Source organism: Prinia subflava, chromosome 18 (assembly GCF_021018805.1).
Source record: "Prinia subflava isolate CZ2003 ecotype Zambia chromosome 18, Cam_Psub_1.2, whole genome shotgun sequence".
Lineage (NCBI taxonomy): Eukaryota > Metazoa > Chordata > Aves > Passeriformes > Cisticolidae > Prinia > Prinia subflava.
Window position 1 is genome coordinate 1,824,889 of NC_086264.1, and position 27,983 is coordinate 1,852,871.

The 27,983-nt window shown below is 40.6% G+C and overlaps 1 protein-coding gene across 4 annotated transcripts in view; it reads right to left on the reverse strand.

The window, feature by feature from the left end:
* ANK2 (ankyrin 2) overlaps positions 1-27,983 on the reverse strand; it is a 277,794-nt gene that overhangs the window by 212,326 nt on the left and 37,485 nt on the right. For 2 of the 4 annotated variants that reach the window (XM_063415411.1, XM_063415412.1), the window contains exon 2: positions 21,213-21,271. The exons of the other annotated variants lie outside the window; for them this stretch is intronic. In XM_063415411.1, the coding sequence (XP_063271481.1) occupies positions 21,213-21,233 (21 nt within the window). In that variant the 5' untranslated portion in view covers positions 21,234-21,271. The remainder of the gene's footprint in view (positions 1-21,212; positions 21,272-27,983) is intronic. 4 annotated transcript variants of the gene reach the window in all.

Consider the following 27,983-nt stretch of genomic DNA (forward strand, 5'->3'; position numbering starts at 1 on the left):
ATCACTGCTTCAATGCATCTTGGTTTTAACCACCAAACTGCTTGAAGCTAAAAATCAAAACTAAAGAACAACAAAGAGATCACACTGAGCCAGGCACATTGGAAATGTTTAAAAGGTGGATGGACACAACAGTAGTCACTACAGGCACTACAGGAGGAATGTTTTAATGCTCTTTTTGATTCTATATACTGTTACCAAAAAACTTTAAAACAGCAACCAAAGCAAGAAATTTCATTTCAGATCCAATTTGCAGAGCACTAAAATATATACTTGCATAGAACACAAAAATGCCTTGACCTTCTGCAATGTTTCAATGCTTTGTTCATAAACTGGGGCAGAATCCTGTTACTACTTAATTAGTGAGAAAATACAGAGTTTACAGTACTACTGGAACATATACTCATCTTCTGTTGTTTTCCTTTGTGTCCACACAAACAACCCAATTTAGCAGGGCACTGAGGGAATCTCTCCAGATGGGCAAAGTTCATGAAAATATTCAGAGGAGGAAAGGTATGTCATTATCCCCAGGCTCTGTCAACTGGATTGTAATTAGAAAGATCCCTCTTTTTTAGCAGATGGGTCTTCTGGCCTCTTTCCAGTCTACACTTCATGTTGCCTATTGTGGCAAACCAAACTGTGAAGGAAAGAACTAAAATAAAGCATTTCCTAGTTTACCTTTGGAGAGAATCAACTCTCACATGTGAATACAATTTTTAAATCAATTTTAAATAAGAGGCACAAAGGCTCAGTAAATTGCTAGCTGGCTAAAGGACTACCCAGACAAGGATAGCTGGATCAGAGATTGCTCAGCAGTGCAGGGACAGGGCCATTCTTCCATGACAAGCTGGTGATCTCTTTCTAATTCCACCAAGACAAGGAACTGTCATAAGGAATACGTGTACAAACACAGCCTTTGTCAGCAGCCCTAGCAGGAAGATCAGACAAGAACTGAAGGGCCTGTTCACTTCTGTAACAGCTTTGCCAAGTCAAAGCTGGAAGCTCGTACCAGAGCTAACTGCTGTCCCAGTAAACAGAAACCTTCTCCAGGCTGTTCAGTTTACCCTCATCACAGGCATTTTCTCCCAGCCCCACCTAACAAACCGAACAGAAAAGACACTGGTTCCGTTTTGGCTGGAAAGTAGCTAAGTAGAGGAATAGAATCACGGGGCCTGTGGAGAAATGGCTAAGAAGGAAAGATACCATAGCAATATCCATGAAGCACAGCACATTTTTAGGCACGTAACAGCAGGCGCAGTAGAAGTGGTATGATAAAGCTTTGTGTGCTGTTTGAGCAGCATTTCCCCAGTGAGTTCTGACAAGAAGCAAAGGCTGCATGAAAACACGGCTCAGACTGCAGAGCTGTGCTGCTCGGTCTCTGCAGCGAGCAGGGCTTGTCAATTAACGTGAGCTGTGGAGGTGATCCGAGAGATGGGGATCGGCTGCCGGAGCTCCCCGGAGCCCGTCACGCTCATTTTACACAGCCTATTAGAACAGCTATTAGACAGTGGCGATTTTCCCCTCACTGTTACAGCTGAACAAATAATGAGAAAAATTATATGCAAACATCCCCATGACTTCTCTATGATTCTGCTCCAACTGCGCTCCCACATTCGCTGTTTATCATGGACTCTTGACATTTTAAGGGAGGAGTTTACTCTCAGCATCCTCTCAGGACCACAAAGTAAATCTCACTATCAACAGCAATTTTCATGGGAGGAGGGGGGGTTATTATGCACAAAATTATGATAAATAACAAACAAGTTTCTTAAAACTGTAATCTGTTTGCAGACAATCTGCAATCAAGAAAGGAGGCTCATTCATCAAGCAAATTGTTACTGGAAATTGTCTTCCTCAACTATAATCACATACACAGGACACTTGCATACAGAGGTATGAGAGTCCCACCACCGATTCCTGCTTTTATCTGCTTGTCCCAAAATGTACACTTAATTTAGGAACTTTGTATGTGGAATGAGTACTACAAAACATGCAATCTCAAGTCGTGAACTTCAGCATTTACACAGCACACACCCACTAAAGGCTCAGGCCCGTCATACTTATTTGGATTCTGCCAGAGCTTCCACTAACACAGCAACTACTTATGAGACTCCTACTCCCCCTTGGAAGCTGGAAAAAAGCTTCTGCAATGATTTTGGAGGGAGATCAGTTATTTTGGAAGAATCACTTCTGTCTAGCGTGTAATTAGTTTACTTGGGGAAAATCATTTTCTCCCTATTCGCCCACAAGCTCTTCTGTGTGCACGGAGCATCCTGAGAGGAAAGATAGCTGGAGGTTAAAATTAGCAAGGAACGCAGATGCCATTGTCTCCTCTCATTACCTCCTCCCACAGCGCACGTCTCGCATCCGAACCGAGAGGGGCTGGAAAACACAAATCTAAAGCAAAAAGATAAAAAAAGAACATAACAAAAATAAACCCTCTTCAAAACAACAGATACATCAGACTTCTGGTCAGCCACAACTCTGCAGATAATTTTCCGAGCAGTAATGACAGTATGTGACTTCATTAACGTCTTAGGGTTGTACTTGCCATTGCCTCATGTCAGGATTAGATTCCATTACCTCAAGACAAAAAAATCAGGAGTATACAACAATTAACACTTCAAATGACTTGAAAGAAAACAAGGAATCTTCTGATTAGTCTGTTTCTAGGATGACATGCTGTAAACAAGAACGTCAGCACTGACTTCAGCTCAGCTGCCACAGAAAAAAGAGCATCTGTTTTTCTTCTTGGCAAATATTGATCACCACTGAAATATTCTCATATATTTGAGATACACTTACATCTTTCAAAAATATAATTAAGGCAAAAAGAAAATTTATATGGCCTCACATTCAAATAATATTCAGTGATCTATGTCTAGCCTGACAAAACAGTGAATAAGACCAATGAATTCCAGCACCTTGAAAAATATTTCTTTTCAGAGGATCTGCTCTGTGCATCCAGAGAGCAAATAATATCTGGGTTTAGGACACTGCTCTTTGCTGTGTGCAAATCTTACCCATGTAAAACATGACCAGTGAAACACTTCTGAATGCAAAGAAAACAATCCACTCATCCATAATTTGCAGTTATGTCAGGCCATATGTTATTGAGAAAATGGGAAAAAGTATAAATACTCAAATTTTAGATGTGTGTGTGTATAGAGAAAAAGACTGGGATTACTGCTGGTGAAACCAATTCTAACACATTAAAATTCTTGTATTTTTACCCAATATGCTAATTCTATACAGACCTGCTAACTGGACTGGCTGGCAGGCAGCTCTCAACAGCCAAGATAATGTTTCTAAAATGTGTCAGGAGCCTTAATAGTGCAAAAGGCTATGAGTAAATTAATCCTTCTATCAAATGGCTGTCAGCAACATAAGGAGTTAGGATTTATACACACAAAAAGACTCCTGTTGAAAAATGACTCAGCCATCTCCTGCTCCCAACCAGAAACCAAGAGAAATGAGTCTACATTGCCCTCAAATAACCCAAATAAGCAGATCCTTGCTTACCCAGAAGGACTTGAAACCAAAAGGGGGAGAGAAGAAAAATCTTTCTTAGAAGAAAATTACTTTAATAAAGACATTCAAGCAAGCAAGCACACCCCTGATCTCAAGGTTTATCCAGGAATTTATAAGCCTCCAATAACATAGCCTCTATTAAAAAATTATAAAGATGTGTCTTGTTAATGTAAGTATTTCATTAATAATGCATTAATTACAAATTAACATATATAAAATGTTCTGCACTTCTGTAAGCCTCCAGTATCTTCAATTAAATAAATTCATGGAGATTTCCATTCAAATCCAACAGTACTGCCTATTCATAATTTAAGAAGCAAGGGAAAGATGCTGTTCTTGGATGGCATCACTCGTACCACAAAGTTGTTTAACACAGTGTCACTGGTCACATAAATGCAGGGAACTTCACTGGCTTTTGAGTTATCACAGATTTACTACCAACTTAAACAGAGTGGGACCAGACCCCATCTTTTTTGTGGAAAAGGCCCCACAGGACAACAAAAGCCATCATCTCACCAGATTCCTTTTGCCTATTTGAGTGATGGTGCAGAGAGAAAGGAATGGGAAGCCAATAACTTCCCAGAAAACAATGTTCCTGGCTTACACAACTGAAGTTATCATGCAAAGAATAACTCCAAAATCATTAAAAATTCAGTTACTGGAATGTAAAGTCCAGCATTTTTCAATTCCAAAAGCTGGCACTGCTAAGAAAGAACTGCAGTGGGTTTGGACAGGATAGAAAGAGCAATAATACAATTAAGGAGAAAACATTTCCTTTTCAATTAAAGACTAGAATAGAACAGAAATCGAAAAGCAGAGATATGTTGGGATTATGACCCCTAAAACCATGTATAGCTTAATGCCAGGCTCTTAATTGAGCTAATGCAGCCTCAAAGGGGCATTCCTCAACTGGCTGGGGTTTAATGCAGCAAAGGGATTCCACAGGCATTAGTATCGATGAGGAGAGCAGGCTATAAAGTGTGTGCTCTCTATGAGTAAAAAAGGTAATGGAGTTATGCAGCTTCTTTCTTCCCCTGCCCTCAGCAGTTCTGCAGACCCATTATTAGTGCTTTTGACAGCTGGGAGTCCATCTAGGACTTGGAATGCTGTGCTGGAACATCCCATCCCTGTGGCTGGAGAGACACAGGATCTACACAACAGCAAACACTGACTTATTTCAAACAGAGGCTAATACTGGCCATTAGTTGTGGTAGCTGATCCTCTGGAAAATATGCCAAATTCAAAGCTACAGCCATGGAGTGACCACTGGGACACTAGAAAAAATGAGCACTTGTACACAGCCCCATTACACACAGGGTGTCCTAATGGATTTCTCTACCTGCCAGAAGAGCATGCAACATGATTTTCCACCCTGCCAATCAACCCAGGAGTCACATCTGTGAAACCAGGGAGCCATTTCCTTGACCCTCCCTCACACAGAATGAAAAGAGTGCTTGTACTAAAACATTCAGGAATAGGTTTGTGCTCTAACAGCTGATGGCAGCTGAGTTGCTGTGGTCACTTTCTTGCTGACCTTCTTTCATTCATTATCCATAGTGCACATTTCCCAAAGATACAGATTAAGTTAGAAGTGTAGTTTATCACTGCAACAAAGACACATGCTTAATCAGCATGGGATGACGCTCACTTGAGGAAACATTATAAAGCTTGGGAAAAGATTCCAATACCTAGACACCACAGCAAATCTTAAATTATACCAAAGTATAAATTACACTCTTTGCCTTTATTAAGGATATGGTACATAGTTATCCCAGGGATCTTCAACTCCCACCATAATGCCCTGGAAATCAGGACTACCCTTGGTCAATCTTTCCCTACCTGATCTTCCTTTCTTTGTTTTCTTCTATCTTGCCTCACTCTTCCTTGCCCCATTCCTATACATTTTCCCTCCTCCATTTCTGGTGTTACTGTCTTTTCCTTGATTAATTCCATTCCCAGTTCCAGGCTCCTAAGTCAAACACAGCTCTAATGCATCTATCCACTTGTCACAGCTTGTTTTGCCAAAAGATGGCCAAAAGGTGTCCCACACTTGCAAATAGCTCCAGAAGAGTTAAGCACAGGAGCAGATTCAAGGATACAGCCTTGGCAGTAATGGCCATTTACCTCCGGACAGAGCCATGACCTGATGAGGATCCCAGTGCACGCATGAGAGGACACGAGCTGCAGTTCAAACACATCTGCTGCCAGAACTTCTCATCAGACACGCGCAGTCCTTTAAAGATTTCTGGCAGTATTTCTTACCGGCACCAAGAGACATTCCACCATTTCCACTGAAGGGAAACGTTACCTCAATGCTCACTGACATAAAACGCGGACAAACAGTGAAAATTTGCTCCATTTTAGCACTAGCTCACCAAAACTCCAAGTAGATGTTTCATTCTGCAGCTGATACACAAGAGCTCTGCCCCTCACTTCATGAGAACCTCAATTCAACCTAACAGGATGTTATCCCTGACCAGTATCTTGAGGACATTTCTATTGTCTTGGACAGACTAGAGGTTAACATTATTAGCCAAGCTAAGAAAAAAAATATCTTTTTCAAGCCACAGTGCAAGAGCATCATCCAGTGTAAGCCAGCACAGGAAGTAACAGATGTGACTGCTGCTGCCACAGTGCTTGGGGCAGAGTGCCCTGAAGGAAACCAGCGGGAAGGCAGAGCTACACACAGAGCTCCAGGCAGACTTTCCATGCAGTTTAAATCTATCTGAATATCAACAGTGATTAATTTAACCTGAGCAGGCAGTTTGAACATCCTTCTTCAGTTTTAACCCTGGGAATCTGAGAAACAACTGGATAAAGATGCTCAGTCTAAAGTCCCAGGGAAGTTCAGCCCCTGAACTTGCTAAATCCTCTACTTGTCTGCCTTTTCCTTCATTGCCTTCCCAAAGAGGCTCAGCAACTGTCACCCAACCACACGCCTGTTTCTTTTAGATCCTGACTCCTCAGGGTTAAACACCAGGACACTGAGCAGTCAGCTCCTGACTCCAGTTCCCACTACAGGCAACCATCTTGCTCTGCAGGTCACAAACACCTCTTTGGCAAAACCAGACCACGCCCTTGTCTGAGCTTTGATTTTCTATGCACAGAAATGCACCTGGGATCCAGCTTCTATGAGATGAAGAGAGGAAAAAACATCCCCACCAGCTCCTTATAGGAGCAAGACAGCAGAATTCAGTTCTGTGCACCTGTACAGCAAATTCAATACAAAAGAATGTCCTGCACATTGAGACAGACAAGTTACATGCAAATTTTCTATACATCAGCTGGCACTCAGGTTCCCAGAGACAGAGCATCAAAAGCTCATCAGTACTTCTCCTACCACCTCTACTTCCTAGACAAAAACTTCTTCCCAAAGTAGTTTGTAGAATTTCATTTTATATAGGTTTGGCCTTCCTCATATGATGCAAAAAGATTCCGTAACTTGAAATTCACATTTGTTCTGCCTAGATAATCAGAAGAAATTTTTCCAGAATCACTCAGAAATGCCTTGCGGAAGTGCCCAAGCAGACAATCAAAGACAGGAGACCTCAATCCAGTTTTCTGACAACTTGGATGAAACAATTTGACATGAATGTGCCTACAGAAATTACCACAAGGCATGGAGCAGACAACGATTAACAAACACTTCTGTTTCTGTTGAATCGCACTGGCCACATTAGAGCTTAGTGTTACACTAAAACCAAAAAGTAACAGGGCATTCTGAGTTTCAGTCCATGGAAGCACTTGACACATCCTGTAGCTCCAGACAGACACCAAGTTGGATCCTGATATTTTCTTGTCTAAAAGTCAGACGTTACATCAGAGGCAAAGGTGACCCTCTGACTGTCTATTGAAATGCACCCGCATGAAGGAAGGTTTACCATGCTCTAACAGAAAATGTCAAAGCTTGACTAAATGTCAAGATATCATTACATGCTAAAACAATCACTCACTGAAAAATAGTTGCAAGCCAGATCAAATTTTTAAATACATTTAGTGATACTGCACTGAAAAACAACAGAATTCTTTTAAAAATTGTACTAAAGTACAGATTTTGACAAAAATTGAAATGACACTTTGTGATCCCCCAGTTATTTTACATTAGCCTCAATCTAATCTGCAATTCTTAAGCCTTAAGAAGACCATTGCAAATTACAGATCAGATGCTGATGAGGTTGTTATCTAGTGAACTATAAATTAAAATAAAGCAATAGAAGTCGACATCCAAGAAATGCCAAACTTACATTTCCCAAACAGGAAAGCAATGAAAATTAAAACAGGAGCTCCTGAAAAAAATGCTACTGTCATAGTTTGAAAGCTAATACAATAACCCTGACAACTGGATATGTAGTCACAATTTGTGCAAAACAATCATTATTTTGCACTATGTATAAACACAGGTAAAATATGGGGGACATATGCATTTGGGGACCTGCCATTCTCCCCTGTATCATCTACTTCTTGCTAGCTGGTTGGACTTATTTCTCCCACAACTCTGACTTTGAATTCTTTATCCTCACAAACTGCAGGTGTTGAGCAAAAGGAACCTGTGATTGGTCGTTTTTAAGTAAGAGGGGAAGAATAAGAAACAAGTGTATAATGATACATCTGCTTCCTCCTGTGGATCTCAATCTGTGAAGTTTCAAGGCTGATTCTCTTCCTATCCAATTCTCCTGGCTCAAATTACCTGTTAGGAACACTATCAAGTTTCCTCTGTTCTCTTTCTATCCGGAATTTTACTGGAGAATGAATATGCCTTTCAGATATAATTTAAACAGCACATTATGTCCAGCATTTTAAAAAGAAAAGAGTTTTACTTGTGGCATTGCAAGGGAGCTGATATTTTCTATTTCTCTCTTCCTGAGCTCCTAATGGAACAGCAGGAGGTAAAGTCAGTGTTTAGGCCATAGAATAAGTCCTAAATGCCAAAAGGGTAAACATTCAAGGGAACAGTTCCCAGAGACCACCAAGTAGAAACCTTCAGAACAAATCAATGACTTTAAGTAATCAATTCTACTTCTACAATTGCTTCTATTCCCTATTAAAGTGTCCAAAGCCTAAAATTATTCTCAGATTCTGCAATTCACAATGCAATAAACAAATACTGATGCTTCAGTTTGTGATTTGTGAGCTTTTAAGGTAATGGAAATCAGACTGAGTTGCCCTGTGCCAGAGAAAAGGCTTACATCTTAGTTTTCAAAATGATGAAAACTACCATTTATTTTGCTACGGAAGATCTTTTCCTTGTCTTATCTAAACAGGGCTTCGCATTCAGGAGTCCAGAAGAGGAACTGACATCTCCTTCTGGCACAGCTTCCCTAACGTGCTGTAAAATCAAACGTCATCCCTAATGCAACACAAAACTGCACCGCGAGTGCAGTGGGAAGGTGGATGAGCAGAAGGTGGCAATAGAGCACCAGATCTAAATCCATATACACTTATTATATACAATTACATGCTCGCTCTCACCACAACACACCCTGTGTGTGAGTTGTGTGTACCTCCACTGAAAACCCAGCATGATACAGGTGTGATTTCTTATGGCTGCATTATCCCTGTGTAAAAGCAAATGTTAAACTTCTACTTTTCTCCTCGGGTAGGTGACATAATTACAAGACTTCCATAAGCACTTCAGTGTGCTGCCTGCATCTATTGGAAAATTACAGGAAACAGGAGAGTTGTGTAGGTTGTCAATAAAAAGTTATTATAAACCTATGTACCTCCTCCAGCTGAAAAGCTAAGTTATAAGAACTTATCTTAAAGCTAGAGTGGAAAAGTGTCATTACATTTTATACAATATAATATTTTATACAATATTACCCTTCATTTCTAATAAAATCATCTCTTGAGCACTGGTGGAAAGTGCATGGAAAACATCCTCTTTCCAAGATTAAGAATACTTCAGTGTAACACTTCATTGTTAACCAGGTAACCACAGAGAAATCTAGCTCATCTGAAGTTTGTGGTTAAGCCTTTAAGTTTCAGTCAAAGTGCCGTTTCATACAGGTTAGTAGAGACTTCCCAAATACACAAGGATCATCTGAAACGCTCTTTTCCATTATAAGCATGTAGGAGGGATTGAGGAAGGCAAAGACCTCCCTCTTTCGGCCAAAAGGAGGCGAAGCAGGCACACACTGCCTCTACAAGAGCTGTTAAGGCAAATAGGATTGGACTTACTCCCCCACATTTCTGATGGTGACAAATAAATCAGGATAAAACAACGAGGGGAAAAAAAAAATCACTGGTGTCTCATGTGCAGTACTCTCAAGTTGCCACATATAACATGACAAGGAAATACTGATCTTCACACACCACAGAAAGCAGTTTTTCTCAAGTTTGACACGGCATTATTATTATTTTGAAGCTCTGCATAGATTTTGTGTTTTCAAATCTCTTGAAATAATGTTTCTTAATATGAACATGTTACTATAATAGATTTTTTTCCTGCCCTGCCTTCTCCTGCTGGAGCCCAGCAGGCAGCAGTACCTGCCCAAGACGCTGCCCACAGCTGAACACCAGCCCCAGTCCTTCAGGTTTTGAAATGGCCCCCCTCTGCCCCAATAAACCACACAAAATTAGAGCCCACAGAACCATGCTGACTAGCAATTAATTATGTTTAAGAGCTAATGTTACCAGTACCTAGAGCTGAGACCCCAGGAATGTGCATCCAAGTTACACATTTATGTATTCCCTCTCACACATACACCACGGGTGCTCCAGCATCACTCAGGAGGGGGGGATGTGAAAGCAGCCTGATGAAAAAGGGGCAGTGGTTGAACTTTTCACCTCGACAATGAACAGAGGAGAACTGAGAAGCAAAACATGAGGGCAAATCTCCCTGGCTCAACGAGCAGTGCCCAGGGCCAGGACTGGCAGGTCTCCGTGCCCCATCAATCACCTGAGCTGGACGCCGATGGGCAGCAGGCAGACACGAGTCATCCCCCGTGTGTGTACAGTGATTCAAACGTGCTAAGTAACCATGCCCGGCCGCAGCTCCCATGGGCTGGGACTGCATCTCACCCAGCACTGCCGGCTGGGGAGCCAGCAAATACCAAACTATAAATACAGCCACAGATTTGGGCACTGCTCACCCACCACTGAAAGGATCCCAGGAGCAAACCCTTTGCTACACACATCATTTTCTCTATCACTGCAAAATTTCAGGTTTTAAAACACCAACAAAATGAAGCAAATGGCAATAGTCAAGATACCTGACATCCTAAAACGCCTTCCTTAAATGTGTCATTAAAAGTTGTCCAAGTGGCAAAGAGAACAAAATTGGTATTTCAAATGATTTAGCATTCTAGTGCATCATGTGCAGCTGCCTCATGTACCCGAGAGCAATCTTTAAAGAAAGATTTTATCAACTGACCATTTAAATGCCATGATAAGACACACAGAACAAGCAGCAGAGGGAAAATGAATATACAGAAAAGCCATAGTAAGATACTCACATGTTCTGCCAAAATAGTAAAGAAATCTCTCTCAGCAGCTATATTTTGGGAGTTCTTAGCATAGAAATTGTCTGATAAACACCCTTTCTCCACTGAGATTAAGGAATTAAAAAAAAAAATAAGTCATGGTACAATGATCCCCTCAGCAGCAATTAATAAATGATCAGTAGACACTTTCTGAATGAGTCTGCTTTGCTTAAATACTAATCACTTTTTATTACTGAGCAAAAAGAAGCAACTCAAGTGTAACACAGGAAACAAACTGTTAACTACATATTGGATATTCTTTTAAAACAATGTTAAAGGGTAAGCTACATAACAGAGCAACCAACACTTAAAACGTCTTAATTATCAGTGTTTTTAAATAACTGTGCTTCACTGCTGTCCCAGCTACAGCTTCCTGACTGGTTCACAGATAAAGAAAATTATTTCAATGCTATTTCTTGCCCTGGCTTGTCACCTGGCTTAGTGACAACATTGCATGGTCCCCACTCTCCAGCAGGCTGGCAGGGGACCATCATTCCCATTTAACCTTCACTGCAGAACACTGGCCTTTGTGGGAGAAATGCTGCCCTTCAGCCCCATATAAATAACTCTGCTTCCCCTGGAAACTGGGACCTGCACACGCTTTGGCTTTAACTGCTTCTTACACGCTACAACTACATTAATATGGGACTTGAGTTCAGGAAAATGAGTAAGATACAGTTTGCTCTTTGGTGGTTGGCAAGTATAAAGTACATCAAACAGCACAAACTAATTAAGCTTTTTCATTTTGTTTACAGAAAGGGACAAGGACACTTCATTAAAAAAAATTAAAATTCATAGCTCCTAAACATTGTTTATTCTTATCTCTTTGTGTCCCTACCTCTTAGTAAGTTAAACGTGACTGACAAGTCACAAAAACAGTCACACACTCAAAAATAAGCTTAATCATCAACCACTCCCCCGAAACTTGAAAAAACATCATTTTCAAGCCTATTTTATCCCAAAGATGTAACAAAAAACCCAAAACTGATATATATGTTTGGATAGAGCATCTCAGGTTTGAGAGAATATCCCAAAGATCTTAGGAGTTTTAAAGGAATAGTAAGCAATGGAAGAGTCACTGTGGTGCTTGAATTAATATCTGGACATAAAATACAATTTTATGCAAAGGTACTGTCACTTATGACTCAAATTCAATTCCTGTTATTACATAGATGCCTTTTGGCAGTATTTATTTTAATATCAATATAAAATAACACTATGATGTGCTGAATTATTAAACATCAATTCAGCTCTCTGCATTTTCATAACTCCACCCACTTACAATTAAAGTAGAAATTGTTTAAAGAACAGCAAAACATTTTCTTACAAGTCCTGACTAGGGACTAGACAAACCAGAGTAAATCCTTACACCAACAGCTGGTACTGCTATGGTGCAGAGAGCAACACTTGCAGACTGTCCAGTGATTTACAGTACCAGGCATGTTGCTTCTTATTAAACCAGATTTAAAACCCTCCCAGTGCTTGGCATCTATCTCAGGCTGACAGTCTAGGCCTATAAAAAAACCTGTGTATGCAGAACAGCTTATTTTAAGAAAATTCTCATCACTCTTTCACTGAAATCCTGTAGAATATTCATGTTTTGGAGCACAGCCTTAAAAATCTGGCTGCCATATCAGGGATAAATAGGCTTTGTGCTATCCCCAAGAGAATTCATCCAAAACTGAACAAGTCACAAGCCTCCATGATCACAGCTCACATTGAATGTTACAGCATCTTAAAGCCCAGATGTGTCCTGGTGCTCCCGGGTGTGCTGTGAGGAGGGAAATAAGGTGGGATATCTGCTGAGCAGCCCTACCTCACCAGGGACCTACCCAAAGGGAAGGTCCACTTTCCTCTTTCCACTCCATGGAATAAGGTCAAATAAGGCCCATTTTTGATTAATTTTCTAAGTTTCTGTACTTTAACAAAGTTACTTTAAAAAAAGGAAGGTACCAAAAAAATAGAAAAAAAATATCATTATCAATGTTTGAAATGAAAGGAACAACATGTAATGGCAAAAATAAGAAAATCAAGTACATTAATTTCTTGAATTATGAAATCAATAGCAGCTTTTTCACAAAACTCCTGCATCACTCAGCACACAAAATGGATGGAGCTTCCTATTTTATCTTCCCTTTTTAAACCCAGCTGTGACTACAGTTATTCATTTCCTGATGGCTTCCTTTGGAAAGCTAATATTTTATAAATAAAGCCATACTTAGGAGAGCAAAAGAACTGACAAGACAAACAGTCAAGCACTGCCAAGACACAAATGCCTCATCATTTGGATAAGGATTCCTGTCCTTGGTACATGGTATTCTCTTTTTAAAATGTTTTGGGTTTGTTCTTGACCATATGCCTGTATTCAAAATAATATTTCAATGTAGCAATAACTATTCATATTCTGTAATATTATTACTTTCCTCATTAAACCTTGTATTTCCTCTCCCTGAACTTCAGAACACATCCCATATTCTGGGAGAGCAGACATTATGTGTCCCTGCACAGTGGCCAGAACAGAGGTGATGGTGGGAAATTCCCTGGAGGAAGAGGTTACCTCAGCTCAAGGGAGGACAACTTTGTGAAAGAAAAAACCACTGAGGATTATTAAATCACAGAGACAATATCCAGCTCAGGAAATCCTGAGCCAAAAACAGCTGGAGGCCAGGAGATTATTTAGGGGAAGGATCAGATATGCTTGCCCTGTTCCTGTTCTTCCCAAGAATCAGGCTGCGGATATTGTTGAGGAGAAAACACTGAGAAACAGACCCTCAGGTTTGATCTTGAAGTGCAGCTTTTATGGATGACAAATGTGGCTTGGATCTGAATGTCCAAAGTTCACTTCGTTGCAGGTTTTCAGCCCGTCTGAGGAACAGTTCATTAATTATTGGCATATTTATGGTTTCAAGACTATGACCAAAGTAATTTTTAAAACACCATTTAACGAAGTACAAAGAGGATTGAGAAAGAAGTGCTTTGTAATTTTCTGGCCACCGTAGAGCCCAGTCTTCAGTCAGACAAACTGGTGTAGAGTTATGAGAAGATATGGAGCAAGTGGCAGCTCCCAGCTAACCTTCCTGACAGGGGGATTTAACAAACCTTATTAATCTTTTTCTCAACAGGAGAATCTTTTCTTCTTCCCCCTCTGTTCTGCTGGACAGGACAGGCCTTCCTTGGGAAGTCTCTGTTGTTCTGTTTCTGATACATTTTAGAACACGTGTCCAACCTTGAATTTTATTTATAGAGGATCCTACATCAGTGGTTTGCTTCAGTATTTTTCCAATTCTTAAACAAAATTCAGGTTTCCCAGCTGCCACTCCATTTTAAATTTTGGAAGACTAGCGGATCAGTCCAGAAATCATGAACTGCTTTCCTTCAACAGTTACTAAATGTGGATCCCAGCAGCTCCTTTCACTGCACATTGCCCCACATTCACCCCCAATTCCTCCAGTCTGAAGGTGCAGCTGAAGGCTCTCTGCAGCTCCATAACCACCAACCTCAGCTTTACAGCATTCCAAAGGCCCTGCTGAGCAGTTTTGACTTCAACCCACTATTTGCATTTGCTTAAAAATCTCTTCTACAACAAATTGCCAACAGACTCTTTAGAGTCTGTACCAAATCCCCATCTAAAAAATGGCTGTTTATGTCTAAGGAAAAGAGCTAAATGTAGCAGAAAGTGTCTATTGCCTACCCTGGCAGAGTTTTATCCAAGGCACTTGAGTTTTTAGTTCAGCTACATCAGCTGACTCACCTCAAAGAATTTTTAAGTTCATTAACGTTTGCTAATCTCAGATCATGAATATAGACTTTGTTTTATTTAACACACACACACTCTACACCCACTCACGTGCACGTATACTTATACAAATATGCAGAGACTCTGATATTTTCTTTTCATTAGAAATGTTTGGGGAGAATACTAACTGCACAGCTTTGATGCATGCAGCTTCCTCCCTATCATTTTATGACCATTGTAGTTAATATAATTACCATTACAGCAGATCATAATTTGTTCTCATGGCTACAAATTCATGAGATAAACTGCTGTGTTGCTACAGTCTGATCAAAACAAGAGCAGGCAGCAAAGCAGCCCAGCTTTCACCAGTTTCTTCAGCTGAAAGGCTCAAGTACAGAAAGGAAATCAAAATCACTTCCCCTACCTTTGGGTTCCCACCTCTGCAGCCATGCTGCCTTTGCACTAGAGATGTTACAGACATGGGTGGCTGGGAAAACTACAGAGCAGGTTTACGGTGTTTTTTAAATATATACAATACACACCAGTCCTTTTCCTCTTTCCCAGAGAAACCTGGACAACAGATTTTGTGGGGGAGTACACAGATGGCTTACCTGGACATAAGAAGTTTATTAAAAGCTTTGTGTTCCTAACCTAATGAATTTTGTTACCTCAGCTTATTCACTTTTAATAGATGAAAAAATCTGGAGTATTATCATTTTTTTAGTATTATTTCATGCCATTGTAGAATAGCCTAGGGAAGCAAATTATTTATGAGAACAGATGTATTAACTACATGCCACTGATACTTTAGGAAAGAAAAAAACCAGGCCTAGCCATTACAGTAAAAAGAGTGATGAGACTGACCTGGTTTGCCCTCAATGGTGTCTGTGGAAAACTTTCTACCATTAACACTTGTATTGCACACAAATTTCATTTCCAATAGATTTCCTATTGACTCTTGATACAGAGCCAATGAAACCAATATTCAGAAAGAGCAGAGCATGCATGAAACAGACTGACACAAGATTAGACATATGCTTTTAAGAGGCACTTAAAGACTTAGGAGTGAAAATTCTGCTGTACACAAACACACTTAGAAGTAGGCACAAGCTCAAAAGGATGACATTCGACACTCCCAAATCTTCAGCGGTGTTTGAAACCCTGGCAAGGATGTGTACCTTGGCCCATCTTCAACCTCTACCTGTGCCAGAAATAGCACTGGAACACGGATGGAGAAAAGTAAAAGCAACAATATTCTGCATTTACATCTTATCTGAGACTGTCTGAAACATTAAAATCAGGAGAATATCTTTAAAAGCAGCTCTGCAAAGTGGCCAGGCCTATGTTTTCATCTCTTAGGGCAAATTAAGAAGCTGCAAAAGCTGCACTAGAATTAAGTGTTTTCTGAACAAATGCTTATAAACAGAATCTAAGAAGTTTGTCTGGCTGATAAAAATTACCCATTCTCTCACTGGAAAAACAAGGTCCTTTTGTCTGCCATGCTTGTGGTAAAATAACACAAATAAGATTTTTGGCAGAAAGGCTAATGCAGACTAAAAAATTTGGCAGTCAACCTGTTGCTCCTTGCAGTCAATTCTTCACATGTCAGGTTTTACTTTTGGTCTGGAAAATAAGCTGTGGAAAACTCATGACCATGTGAGACACTTCCTCAGGATTTAGACTTTGGGGTCTTTTTTAAAAAAGCAAAGTCACCTTGGGAGATTTTAGCCTACTGGAAGTAGTTTCTTCTTTCTATTTTTATGCCCAGGGAAAAAGAAAAAGAAAAAATCCAAATCAGAAGAGAAGAAGACACCAAAGGGCCACATACAATCTGCTTCTTAAACTGTGACTGCTTCAAGCAAGAGCTGCTTTCCACACTGATTTCCTTCCCAGCCACTAAAGTGGAAGCAGTTTTCAAGCATGGCTACACAATCTCTGAGAGCAGCAAATTCTGAGTCACCGTGCAGCATTCAGCCCTTGGCCAGCGCACGGCACCTCCCACTCTTTGTGATGGCAGTGTGGCTGCAGACAGTGCTGGACACTGGAATTACCCTCCCTGCCTTCACGGCCCATTAGCTTCCATTGCTGCTGGAGCAGACTCTGTCCTCTGCTGGATTTAGTTCAGCTGCTAATTGTCCCAGCAGCTGAACGCAGCCCATGTGAAAATCAATAGCAAACCTGAAACACTTTCAAGTCTTCAGAGAGACTCTGGAATTTCTCCCATTTTGTACTAACAGACCTCAAGAAGATAAAAAGAAAATAACCATGATTTCCCCATGCTCATTTTGGTTACCATAAAAGCAAAGCTTTTCCTTACTTTTTGTAGTACAGGGGAGATCATGATAAATTAAATAAATCATGAAGAAAATGAGCCCCTTACAAAGAGGCAAAAAGCATTGCAAATGTACCACACACCATTCCACCCTTGTTTTGAAGGAACAGCCTAAAGTCAAAGGGTAATTTATTCATTATGCCCATTTAAATTTTCATGTCCCCTTAGGCTGCCAACGAAAACACCAGTTAGTGTGAAATGCAATCTTGGGGTTTTTTCCAGATGTAGATATCTGTTTCTCAGAAAATCCAAACAGGCAGACAAGAGACACAACTTAAAATTATTATGTATCTAAAGAGAATTTCAAGATATGTTTGAGCATACAAGCATTTCTGACACTGATGTAATAGATGCAGTTTCACTCTTAATGTACTTCAGGATGAAAAAATCCTGAAGTGCTGCATCTATTTTTTCCAAAGCAGGAAAATATAAAAGTGCAGACATAAGACAGTTCTAAAACTTCCCTTGCTCACTAGAAAACAACATTAATACAAGCACACACGTCCTCCACTTACAGCCTTTTGCATTACTATGACAATAAAGTTATCTAAAGGAAAATGCCACTAGCAGAGTGTGGGACACAGTCAAACAGCCAAGAACTCAGAATCAGCTTGGGTTAAACAACAACTCAGGCTCAAGAATATTTGGTAAGCAGATCAGCTGTTCAAGGTCTGGAAAAACAAGTTTCCTTTCTTTGGAGTACTTCTTTACCTACATGTCACCACTAATTGGTAATGATGAATACCAGTCCTTACAAAAATAAAATCACTTTTTAAATGCTTACTGGCATCAATATGAGCAGTACACTGGCAAGCTACAGAATTTGTCAGATGTTTCAAAAATCAAAAAGACACAGCAAACACACAATCAAAATCATAAGACTCAATAAATGTCTACCAGTTAGTAGATCTATCAGATCTTGCCAGTCAGCCACTATTCAGAGTTTTTGGTTCTCCAATACTAAAAAAGACATGGGAATGATATTAAGAGACTCCTGGCAAGTTCTCTTGTGAAGTTGGGTGTTCAACTCTCCACCAGGTACCTCAGTTTTCCAAAGAAAAATTACTGCTTCTCTCAGCATTTTATCAGGTGCTGTGCAATTGCCTTGGTTCAAGATTACCGGTAAGTAAAAATGTGGCTGTTAACAGCCAAGCCAGAGACAAAAAAAGGAAGAATGGATGAGGCCTGTCCTGCTGTCCAGCTCCATAGAAAACAGAGAAGACCAGGTGCCAAAAATGCATAAGGGTCTTTTACCAAAAGCTTGAAGAATAAAAGACATTTCCCTGCTGCATAGCACAACCAAAGGCAAATACTTGTCACCCATCAAAGGCAAATAAACACATTTTCATCTGGGATATAGGAACAGATACACAGAGACATAGAGGTTTGATTACCAAGTCTTTAGTATATTGGAAAAAAGAGAACACCTACCTCTGGTGAATGTGAATGCACTCCATGTTTCCACTGGTACCTCCATGACCATGCAGGCTAGAAACTGGTGATGTTAAAAGGCAACGCAAAATTCCCAGAGAGTCTGAAAGCTTAGAGGATTTTGACCCACCTTTGTGAATCTCTGACCTTAGCATGTTATTTGGCTTTTATCTGAATTAACTGACAACGTGACACTGAGATGGTAAAGTCCTTTATTGACAGCTCAAACTTGCACACACAGCTCAACAGACAGAAATGTTATGTACCAACTAAAAATAAAGAAATCAAAAAGTGAATCTATACTTCAAGAATCAACATTGCTCAAGATGGTGGTGATGTCGCTCAGAGCAATGCCTGGTTTACTGAGATGACCTCTGAAAACTTACCAAGGCATAATATTATTATTCCCATTAAAAAAATAAAGGAATTTTGTATTCCTCAGCAGCAGAGTCTCTGCTGGCTTCTGATAGAAGGTTCACAATTACAGCAAAGGAACAACAACCCACTACTGATGATCATTAAGACAGACAGGACATGACATGTTTCCAAGAGAAAGCTTCTCGTTATGTTTCAGAGACCTGATATGATGTCAAATGTAATAAACTAAATTGCCTGAAACAAATCACTCTAATTTCATCTTTTGATACCATTATATCTGTTTCCCCACAATGTATCCTAGTGTAGCCCATGGGACATAAATGTATCCAGGACTAACTTGAATTCACTGTACGCTTAGCAAATACATGAGGCATTCAGTAAACATTGCACCAGATCTAATTTTGTTGCTAGCAATAAAAAACTAGTGTATCAGTAATTAATGTTGATTTTATATACATTTTTATCAGTTCCAAGTAACCCGGGGTTATTGGTGCTCAGAACTCCATGCGCAGAAAGCAATGACTGTACTGCACCATGGGTTTCTCCTTCATTCCCAAATTTCTGCAAGTTTTGCCTCCCCTTCATAATGGAAGGGGTTCTTAAAGGTCTAGATCCTCAAATTAAAAAAAACCAACAGCAACAACAACAACCCCCCAAAAAAAACAAACAAACAAACAAAAAACCACCAAAAAAACCCCACAAAACACCACCCACAACTCTGGAGCTCTGGAGTGGTTGAGTGGCCACAAGCGGCAGTATTTTGTTTTAATGTTAGCCAAGAACTTTCTCTTTTCAAAGGCTAAAATGATGCTTTGGAATTCTCTGGAGAACAGAAAAGACCTTTTAGTTCCCACAAAGGCACTTATTCACCAATAAAAAAGCAGAACTTGTACACATTGATAGGTTTGTGCTTCTGCTCACAAAGACCTGTGAGACAGTAAAACTTCAGCAAGCTTCTGAAAAAAAACAAACTGACTTGTTTTCTTGCTTGGCTGCAACACATTTATACCCCAGCTTTCAAAACACTTCTTATTTAAAATGCAAATCAGAATAACTAAGTGCAACCAAAGTTTCAGTTAGACAGATTTGATCTTAAACTGAAATATTCCCAAACTCAATTCACTAATTCAGCTTCAGGTGAGGCTTTGTTTCTCCATGACATTTCTTTGTCAGCAAGTCCCAGTGTGGACAAAGGAAAAATCAGGAAAAACAGTAAAGAAAGATAAAGTATTTACATACACCCAATGGTGGAAAGTCTATAAAAGGCAAAACCAGAATTTTTCAGCTGAAAATCTTGTTAGAGAATACTTAATTTTTGTTTCCAGTATAGTGCAGGGTTTTTAATTCAAAATTGATGGAAGGAGAACAGATAACAATCCATTAGACTCCATAATCTTTTCAGATGCAGGAAATTCAGGGATAAATCTCTGTTCTGCCTCACTGAAATCAGAACTTGCGTCTATCCCCAGACATTTCCTAATCAATAGGTCTATCTTCCTCTTTGCACCCTTCTGTCAAAAAGACTAAGACGTATAACTTTCAATCTAATGGAAATAATTAGGAAACACTGACATTTTTGTAAGCCAGAATCCTCTTCCTTTAACCAGCCTTTGTGAGGATTCTTCCAAACAGCTTTGCATTACCATCCCTAATGGTAATAACAGGAATTGCTCTCTGTGACCATCTCTCTCCCATCAACCCACACTCTCCTGAGGGATTTCACAGACAGTAACACGACAACAAACATTCTACAAAATTATATTCAATTATCAGTGATGTGAAAAAATAATCAGTAGGAGAGCTATTGCAAATGAAATATAGCTGGGTTTTCTTTGATGCTTCTGTGTGAGCGTCACATAGCAGAAGCTCCAGCACTTTGTTCAGAGTATTTACAGACATTATTTCCAATGCAAGACAAGGCCTCACATACCTCCAGATCCACCTGGCTCCAAGGAAGGAGCTGTTTAGGGATCAAAGCCGGGTTTAGCTTCCTCAGAGTTACTTAGTGGTATCATGTCTTAGAAACCAGATGCAATGCATCTATCACTTTATAGTCAGCATGTAAAACAGACTTCCCAGTGACCACCAATGCAAAAAGAGATTTCAAAAATGACACAAATATTTCATTCGTCATTACCATCACATTATTATTACTACTTATGTAGCAAGTAAAGTAATTCTAGTCAACTAGCTAGACCCAGGTTCTTTAATTTTTCTGACAAGACAGTCTCAATAGAGTAAAAGAAAAAAACCGAGGAAAATACTTATTAAATATGTACTCAAGTTAATTATTTGCACATTTCTTATTGAATCTAAATTGAAATACCTTTTGCAACATGCTGGCCATTTAAATGTCAATTCCTCATGTCCCCTTCAGTTACTTACCTAAAAAAAAAACAAACAGGAAAAAACACATTAATTTTCCATGTTCTCAGATGTATCATGAATACATACCTTGCTCTCCACTGCTCCTCAGTAAGTTTTCAGTTAGGCAAGACAATTAGGATAATGGGTTTTGGTTGTTATATTAGTTTAGATAACATGTTCCCACTTTGCCCCAGCTAAGCATTCAGTAATTGAATTTAAGATATTTTTACTTATTATTGCTTTCTTCCTCCACAGTACACGATTTGTAAATAAAAGCTATTTGATGCCCTCAATAACTTCATTTTCATGTTCTGTGTATTTACTCTGGTAAAAGTCATAATTGTAGTTACAGGAATGGAAATATAAAATATTTAGCAAAAGAACCCAAACATGGTCTTCAGTACAGACATTTGTGGAACTTCTTAACAGCTACTGGCAAAACATCTTTTGGGCAGACAGAGCACAGGACAGCACATCCTCGACAGTGCTATACCCAAAATCATTACAGAACTGCATCTCCCAGTTATGTGCACAACGGGCTCACCATTCTGTTCCACAGAAACATGGAGTTTACACCATTATACACAGCACCTGTTTTCTGTGAAATCTTTCCAAACCTGAAAAACAGGCAGGTGTGAGTTCAGGACTTGCCAGAGGTCCTGTCCCCCTTTTCACCCCCGAGCTCTTGCCTAGGAGCTGAGCAGCCGGACAGAACAACCTCTGGCTCAGCGTGGCAGCAGCCACAGGTGCCCGGCAGGACCGGCAGGCTCCAGCATCCACACCCAGCTCTCGGGGTGTCACTGCCCCTCCCCACAGCCCACGCAGGAGGCTGGGCTACCCCCACACGTGACAGCATCTGCCAGCCTCAAGTGAATCTCAGCTCCTGACTCTCCCACCCACACATCACCCAGCACTCTTCTGGGACTTGCGTTTGTCATTATTGCCTTCCTATGCTCAAGATCATTTTAACAGTTTACAATACATCCTATAAATGGTCAGACAGACTTAAATGGTCCTTAACTACCAAAACTATACCCTAAAAATGAAGAAAACCATGTTTCATCCATACCACCACTTCTGCCATATGCCAGGTTTTTAGATTTTTTCTTAACCAATGCAAGTTGAAAATTATAAAAAATGCAGGTGAAACCTTTAACAACTAAATACCTTTTGTATTCAGTAAAGAACTTCTCTGAATTTCTTTAAACCCCTTATTTTCCAGCATTAAGCTCGCCCAAGATTTCTGACAAATTTTAGATGGAAATATCACTTATTCCCATAAAGTGCTCTCACACTGAACAGAGTGTACAGGCTCAGCACTCACTCTGCCTGCATGCAAGTAACTTTATTTTAGACTGAATTTTAAATCCCTGCCAAATTCAGACATCTTCTGCACAAGTTCTGCTGCTTCCACCTCCTGTCAGCCTACTCTGTGATGCCTCTGAATGAACCCTTTTTTTTTAACCTGGCACATCTCTTATTATCCTCCTCTTTCAAAGCAGCACATTTTGGTCCTCCAGTCCCCAGGCATGCACGTTTAGTCTTTTTCAAGGGCAGTGTAAGTGCCAGCTACAGTTCAGACCTCTCCAGGACATGAGCCCATTTCAGAATACATAAGACATTGTGCTTTAGCTACAGGAGGTACTAAGCTGAGTTTAACATGTACTACTAGAGATTTTTGCCCTTAAAATGACAACTCGAGGTATAATTGCTATCTGACTAGAATTATCTGATGAATCATGCTAGTTGTCAGGTTTGGTTCATTTTCCTCCCTTTCACTTTTAAGGGGAAGCAAAATTTTCAAAGTTAAAGAGAAAACAAACTGATTCTGTTGATCACAGGCACTGTCATGGGTAGTTTTCCTACAGTAGTTTGTAATAGTTACCCACATACTCATTCCACAGGGAATTCTGAGATATAATCAAAACTTGACTGACTTTATTTCAGTTCCTGCTTTAAAATTCAAGAAGTTGGGAGGGTTCCCCACAACAAGTACATATTAAACTTCAAGTATTACAGTTAAAGCTTATTTCTGAGAAAAAATACCTTTGTGCTTTGCCATTTGGCAAGTGTTACACTGATCCATTTGCCCAGGGCTTACACCACAAAAGCCAAAATGAAGACATTCATTCATCTTGGTGTTCTTAAGATCAGCTGTCGGAGTCCATGTTTCCATGGATCCTCCACAGAGAGTGAAAAGTACAGAGATAGAATTAAAGCTTTTAGAAAAATTAGAATATATAAAAGCTTTAAATGCACAAAGTAGAAATCCAACCCTTAGCTTTAAGCTTTGCATGCCCTAAGTCCTAGTTCAGTGTAGAAGGACACAGCTTCAGGCCTAGTGATAGAGTAAAGACATAACAAAAATAGGGTAGACTGCTGTTTGTAACTCGTATAAACTTTATGTAGGGAAGACAGAGTTTTTCATATATGATAGGATAGAGGTTTTTTACAATAACAAGATAGAACTTCAGGCTAGCAAGATAGTGTTTTGCGTTAATAGATATGTTATGTGCGTAGGTTCTGATACTGTTTTTCGTAGTTTTACGAACTTTAGAATTATACCTAGATTGGTTAGTGTGTAGATAAGAAATATGAATATGCATTTTGCAATTTGGGATAAAAAGCCTCAGGGTTGGAGGTGGAGGCATCGATTGATTGATCAATTCGATCCATCGATCCAACCTCCACTCTCTGCAACCTGAGGAACGATCCTTGACAGGGAGCCGAGATGGGATTTTAAGGTATTATACATCGCGGTCCCCGCACTAAGGGACCTGGGCCCCGGGGTCCCCCCTTTTCCCCTGCAGCACTTGCTACCGGTGCGCCGGTTGGGACATTCGGGGACTCTGTGTGGGGAGGGACCCCGGGGCCCCACTGCCCTCGCGATCCCGCGGACGGGAACCCTGTGCGGCTCGGACCCTCCATTGCCCTCGCGATCCCGCGGACGGGAACCCTGCGCGGCTCGGACCCTCCATCTGCCCTCGCGGTCCCCCGGACGGGAACCCTGCGTGGCTCGGGCCCCCACTGCCCTCGCGATTCCCCGGACGGGAGCTCTGTGCGGTTCGGGATTTCCCGTTGCGTCCGCTTCCCTGTGGTCGAGGGCTCTGTGTGGGTTTGGAATTTCGGGGTCCCCTTTTGTTACTACGATCCCTGTGGCTGAGATTCCTGTCTGAAACTTGTGATCGATTCCTCTCTGTTAGTGTGATCCCAGCGATTGAAAATGCAGACAGTAATAAGAGGTTGCTTTACCCTGAGGCTATGAATTATTAGAGCTCTGTTTGTTAGGAATCTTATGCTTTGTTCGCTGTCTCATTTGAGTTGTATGTGTTAAGATTTCTATGCTTTAGTTATTGTCTTGTTTAGACTTTCTTTGCCTAGGTTTGTAACTGGTTGTAGAATAAGGCCGCTCTTAGAACTCTCTGCCTTCAGATATGTGCTTTTGTATGAATAAATTACTCTATTTAGAAATCAAGATGTGGTAAGATCTTTAGAGACTTTATACCCGTACCCAGCCTAGGCAATCAGCCAGCAGGAACACACATCCTTCTGCTGTCCTTTGCCAGTCTAGATGGGATCACAGCCTTCCACTCAACTGATGTGTACATTCTTTTTTATCAATGAAAACAATGACCAGACAGACTTCAAATGAGATGACTCATTGGCAGAAAATGAATCCCATTCCATTTCTTCCACATAACAGTCTTCATTTTGCACTATTGCAACCCAAGGCATCTCAGGCTGTACTGATTCAGGAACCACAAAATAAAAGCAGTTCAGACTTCATTTGGCATCCTAAACAATTCCTTCCAGAAATACCCAGTATCACAGGTGCCATACCACCGCCTTTATCCATGTGACCCTAAGCCACACCTTCTTCCAGTTTTAGAGGGGGACAAAGGTACAATAGTTACTGTCAATCAGGGAGCAAATCTGTCTAACATTTAAACACCGAGCTTTCCGTGAAATAGGATTAAAGCTAATGGATGAAGCTGTCTCCTGTCTGCCTAACAAAAGAAATGATCCTGCAAACTCTGACCAGAATTGTATTAACTACCAATTACAGACATAAATATAGCTATGAGACTGAAATCATATTTTTTCTGCTGCTGCAGAGGACTTGAAATTAAAATAGTTCCATCCAAATCAATATACAGCCATCTGCTCTGCGAAACGCTGACAAATCTCCTTCCTTCGGGATCTGTGCCCCCAAATTAGATGAAGTTGCCCTACCTTTGCAATGCTCATTCCAAGAGTCAGCAGAGGCTGGTGAGTTTTTCTGTCTTACACTGATGCCAGGTAAGTGCTATGGCTCATCCTACATCCACCAAATAACTGTGTTCTTTGATTTCCATGCCAGGTTCTTGCATCTGCTTAGAGTGCCTCATGCAAGAAGCCAATACTGTAGCTTGCTTTTAAAAAGTCACTTCAAAAATCCATTAACACAGAGCAAGCTGAAAGCCAAAACAGCAGCCTACAAGAAGACAGAGTGATTTTATTTAGAGACTGAATGGATGGCACTTGGTGGAATTGTATGAGGGACTTTTCTTATAGGCATCAGATGCATAGGAGTAGGGGTGCATTAGGTGACAGAACTTTATTTCATATTTCCAAACAAAGCCATAGCCAGAGAGATTTAACTGAGCACAGCTCAGTTTTTAGAGCACTTGCAGTGGCTCAAATCCATATTTGGCTACCATGTCTAACATAAAAAATAAAATATTAAACCCTACAGAGCAGTAAACATTGAATATAAATCTCAATTTGTATCCTGAGACTACTATACATTGTCTAAAATGTTAGAGAAAATGAATGCATTTTCCTGCTCAAGCACTTTCAATCCAGCTGCCCTGCATCCTCCTCTTCAAGAGCTCCACAGTGAGCTTCTGGTCTTCTGCAGAACAGTCTGGCCATGCACTGATTCCCTGGGGTCAAGGAGAAGGGAACAAAGCTGCCTTTGTGCACGTTCCCTGGACGGCAGTGAGAGCTTGGGCACAGATGCAATAGCAGCAGGGACAGTGCCAATCACAGTGTGCCCAGCCATTAAAGCACTGACCCCTTTATTGTGGCAGGCTTTCTAAGTTCAAAGTCCATGTCAAGATTATCAGTTTAAAAAACCCTCCCAAAAATTGCTCATGTACTAGAGCTTTAACATCAGAGCCCACTTCTGCAAACTCTTTGAAGCCATCAGTGCTATTTGTAAGACTAGAAACTCTGTCAAAACAATAAATTATTCTCTCTTCCTCCTAAGCCTAAGGACCACTAAAGGGATTTCAATAGGTTTTGAGCAGTTTAAATCCACTGTGCTCTTGCAGCTGTTCTAGTTAACAGCAAATTCATGGTCTTGCACATTCCAGTTAAATCTTGAGGGTGGGGTGGCAACTCAATATACCTTTTTATACATATACACAGTACCTACATAATGCTGTAATGCAGTATTTTGTATTTGGCTGCATTTACTGTCATTACAGCAATCTTCTTAAAAGCACTAAAGTGCAAGACTAATATCTGGATCCAAGCTACCTCTGAAGTCAATCTAGGCGTTAGCAGCAAAGTAATCTATTTAATCCTTTAGGGAAAGGGAGATAGCAAATAAGCAACAGGAATTCAGCCAAAGGAAGATCTCCACAAAGCTACGCAGACATGGAAGATGAGATGGCAGTAGAAACGTGCAGTACTGAAAAACTGCATCTGCCCTCCTACCCTGCTGCAGTCCTGATCCCACACGCCAGCTTCCAGGCTGAGGGGAAGCAGTGGCTGGCACCAGGCCAGCCACAGCACCCCAGCTGTCAGGTCAAAGCACAAACCCCACACACGGAGGATTTAGCAACAGGTAGTGTAACACCGTTTTTCTTTGCCTGTGATACGGAGTGCAGAATTTGGCCTGTGATGTTGGAGAGAGAGAGATAAAGAACTGAGGGAACAATCAATAAATCTGACATTTCTCACTTCCCTGAGTAGGTTTAGAGACTACAGATACTCATTAATGACCAGTAATTAGATAATTGCCCTCCATAAATATACACCACTGCTTCTACTGCGAGCATTTGAAACAACTCCTAACAGGAATGACTGCTAATTCAATTCCCAGTTATTGATAAAGTATTTTATAGCACTTATGAATTTCGACACATCTTCTGAGACCCCTCAGAGCTCCTTGCTCCGTGACCCAAGCAGCTCTTCTTACTGTCTCTCTCAGAACAGGTGTCCTCTGCTGACCGTGCTCCCAGTATCACAAGGGACTCGGAGCCCCAGGGTGACAGCACGGCTTACCGTGACACTCACCGCGTGCCAAGCTGCTTCGGACGTCAATAGACGGTTTGGAAACTAAGCTGGAGGCCACACGGCTGGAGCCACAACTTGCAAGATGAAATTATCTCAGCAGTCATAACTCCTTGGCGTCCTTCCTATTTTTCATGCTACGTGTTCAAGAGCCTTTAGCTAACAGACTTTCACTTAATTAAAATTAAGATGCTGATCTCAATTTTATACAGGAAAGCAGATTGTAAGTGTGGCTTGGGAAAAAAAATCTGTCTTCATTACTGAGTCTTGCTAGACTTGCAAGTTCTTGCCTGCCCTGTGACCAGAGATTTTGGGGGAGCAGGGAGGGATAGCACCTCACAAAGCAAAGGGGGTGACAGCAGAAATGACTATTTTATTGCAGTTACATGATTCCCCCAAAACTGTAGTTCTAACAATTCCTGAACAGCTGTAACACAAAATAAACTGA